Genomic DNA, 3,409 nt, shown 5'->3' on the forward strand with positions numbered 1-3,409 from the left:
AAAGGAGAGGAAGCATATATATATATATACTATCTAGTATATAATATATAGCAGGGAAAGCAGATCGACTATGGGTGGTGATGCGAAGAAGACTAAGAAGGGGAAGAGAATTCTAAGGTACGTAAGTGTAGAAGACAGTAATTATAAAAAGGAATGAGGAGAGGCAGACTTGAATCAAAACTTAGATTTGGTTAAAAAAAAATCATGAAATTTGGTTCATATTAGCGACTTTTAATCGCACGTTTTTTGACTAAGAATAAATACTAAATAGTAGGTCTCAGGGGAGATATAGTGATCCGCTAGATAGCGCATAAATACGATATTCCGAAGTCGATTTAAAATGTACCGCTCTTTTCGCTGGGGGCGCCACCATTCAATGGCATTAGGAAGTGCTATGTTGAATTTTGACATCTTGGCGCCATTTAGTGTGGAAAATAATTATAAAGTGCGCATATATGGAATAACTCGGTTACCTGATTAACATTGGGTTTTATTACGATGTGACAGGCTTCACTCTCGCGAGATCTCTCGCGTTCAATAGAAACGTGAACAAAACCCCACCATCATGTCTATAGTTGTATTTGTGATCGAAATTTTAAAATCTGATAACTTGAAAGGCTCATAATTAGAAGTAACACGAACCTGACGTAGGACAAGTTAATGCAGTTAATGTTTATCAATTGGTTCATCGCGCGGACAGCGTACTTACTCCTTGTTCATGGCGTATGTGTACACGTGTATGGCGTATGTGTACACGTGTATGGCGTATGTTCATAGTCTATGTGTATATAATATACGTGCAGAATCAAATTAGCTATTAATGTTCAGTTGCAATGGACATGTGAAGGAATTAAAAAATACATGGTATTGTAGCGGCTTCGAACGTAAACACAGTAACTAAAAAATTACCATTATCATCAAAATGTTTATTCACGCTTTACTAATGTAATTATAATATATAAATATTATATATATATAATAACGCATATCATAATTACAGTACAGTGGTAATCTATTTTCCAGTGTTAATCGTCTCGAGTGAGAATGTTGTGTTAATATTATAAGGTTTGACACGGGATGTGCGCACGTGGTCGCACTTTTAAGTAACGTGACGAAATATATGCGAGCCCAACGGCAGAAGCAGCAGCACGTGCGTGCGTGCGTGCGTGCGTGCGTACGTCGGTGCGTGCGTGCGCGCATGTGTGTAGTCGCTCCTGTCTAGCGGAATGCGAAAGAGAGGGAGAGAGAGGACAAGTGCATGCTAAGAAAACGATATATTTGTTGTGGTTAGTGGAGCATGTGGTATTGCTTCTAGCGCCCCCTTCCATCGATATAAAAGTAATGGAGCATCAATTATGACTAAGATCATCAGTTACACTAAATATCATTCAGGTAGGGGGCGAATGAAGAATATTTTTTGAACTACCATTTCAAACGAGATAACTTAAATGAAACATACACTTCCATTTAGGGGACGATTGAAGGCGGAACAAATCGTAGGATAAACATTTCTATAATGATCGACGAATTGGAGACTCGGTTTCCACTAGATGAAGCTAAGAATTGCCGCAACCTTTCCCAACGATAGCCTTAATTAACTCGCTCTTCGTGTACAGACGCTTTGCGCGCGCTACAAACCTAGCTGCAAGCACATCAAACATACTTGTTGCGACCCTTAACATCATCATTCTGATTTTCAATGTAACAATTCGATTTCGATGAAGTCCTAGATAATGAAGGCGCCCCAATCAAGAGTAGACGCTACCTTATCCAATGGTAACTTCACCTCGTGCTTCGTATATAATCGCTTTGTAATCAACTTAGTGCGAGCTCCAAGCGCCTCTACCATCATTGTCGCTGGTATGTTGTCATCAGGTGTATAGATGCAGATCTCTGATCCATCCGGTAGAGCCATTAACACCTGCCTCATCAGCTGACACTGTACCTGCTCCGTGTCACCGTAAAGTGGACAGATGCCGTGACTCACTCTGCCCGTCATGTTGACGGCAATGACATAACCTGCTACCTTGCTCTCAGCATCGGTCGCTACAAACATCAGCTTCTTATAAGCTTGTAGACAGGGACGCAGATAGTCTCCGCGGTCGTTCCCAGCGATGGTCCTGTCGTAGCCGAGTACAGCTTGCAGCATCTCCTCGCTGTATGGCTTCACCATGATATTGGCTTCATCTCCCAGCTTCAGGGATGCTGCGATCTTGGCGTGATCGACGGTGTAGTAACGGTCGGTAATAGTGAACGACTCCGTCGTAAATTTATTCTTCTTGTAAAACTCTATGAGGTGCATGGCGGAGTTAATCGCCACGTTGAGGTGGCCGACGTGCTCATCTGCTCGTTTGTACAACATACTTTCTATTCTAGTTCCTCTCATGTCGCCACGTACTATTAAGTGATTCGCAGATGCCATGTCACCTATTACAGCACAGGTAACAAAACCTGAAACGGGAGACCGTATAGCGATCATCAACTATTCATTCCTCTGTTGGTATTTTGGCGTTTATCGCCTAACTTACTATAGAGTACTTATCAAGCGTAACGGCTTGCCACTAAATCTGCGGCTACGAGGTAGTTTATGTATATGTAGAACATATGTACGTACCGACTGGTTCTCCGCTAGGCAACACAGCCGTGAAAGCTCCGCCGCCTTTCCCGTATTTCATCACGATCTTAAACATCTCAATCTCGTGTGCAACATTAAAATATTCTTCCCACCATTTAATCACATGCGGCAGATCTGACTCGATAGCCTCCCTGATTGAACAACCATCCGCCATGATGCTTTCAAATCAAATGCGTATAAGGCCTGCTCATGGCCTCCCCCAAGTGTAACGTCCGCTATGCCAGGTGACAATACCGAGACGTATGCCCACAGGCACTTGAAGCATTTCAACTGTAAACACACGCCGACGCCATTGCGCGCACACTGACACATAAATATAGAGACTCTTGCAGAGAGACAATGGCACGTGAAGGGTAACCTTGCGACCGAACAACGATGGAGACGCTGAGATCCCTGTCACACGCTTCGAGGCTGTGCTGAGTGGTGAATGTAGGTTACGTACGATTCATGACAGTGCTCAGTGAGTGATGAGTTGATGCGATGTAAAATCATGTAGTAGTGACTGCCGTGTGGTGGCAGTAGCAGCAGCAGCGAAGGCAGATGACGCGAGGTGTACGTGATTGTTGTTGTATGTATGATTAATAAAGAAATTGTTTTTGTATTTAACGTCGTAAGATTGGTATCTGCCTAGCTTTTACCCCTCCTCCCTCCCTCCCTCCCTCACACCCTACCTCCTTTCGCTGTATCTCACCCCCTTCTTTTTCCCTACCTCCCATTGCTCCCTCCCTCTCTCTCTCTCTCTCTCTCTCTCTCTCTCTCTCTCTCTCTCTCTCT

The 3,409-nt window shown here is 43.4% G+C and overlaps 1 protein-coding gene across 1 annotated transcript; it reads right to left on the minus strand.

The window, feature by feature from the left end:
- Window positions 1–930: 930 nt before the first annotated feature.
- Window positions 931–2,868, minus strand: LOC106805972. Its single transcript, XM_014807782.1, has 2 exons — window positions 2,615–2,868; window positions 931–2,451 (listed from the first exon to the last, which is right to left on the minus strand). The coding sequence occupies exons 1-2, from the start codon at window positions 2,787–2,789 to the stop codon at window positions 1,727–1,729; spliced, it is 900 nt and encodes a 299-aa protein (XP_014663268.1). The 5' UTR covers window positions 2,790–2,868; the 3' UTR covers window positions 931–1,726.
- Between the last annotated feature and the right edge of the window lie 541 nt (window positions 2,869–3,409).

Source organism: Priapulus caudatus, unplaced genomic scaffold (genome assembly GCF_000485595.1).
Source record: "Priapulus caudatus unplaced genomic scaffold, Priapulus_caudatus-5.0.1 Scaffold135, whole genome shotgun sequence".
NCBI lineage: Eukaryota > Metazoa > Priapulida > Priapulimorpha > Priapulimorphida > Priapulidae > Priapulus > Priapulus caudatus.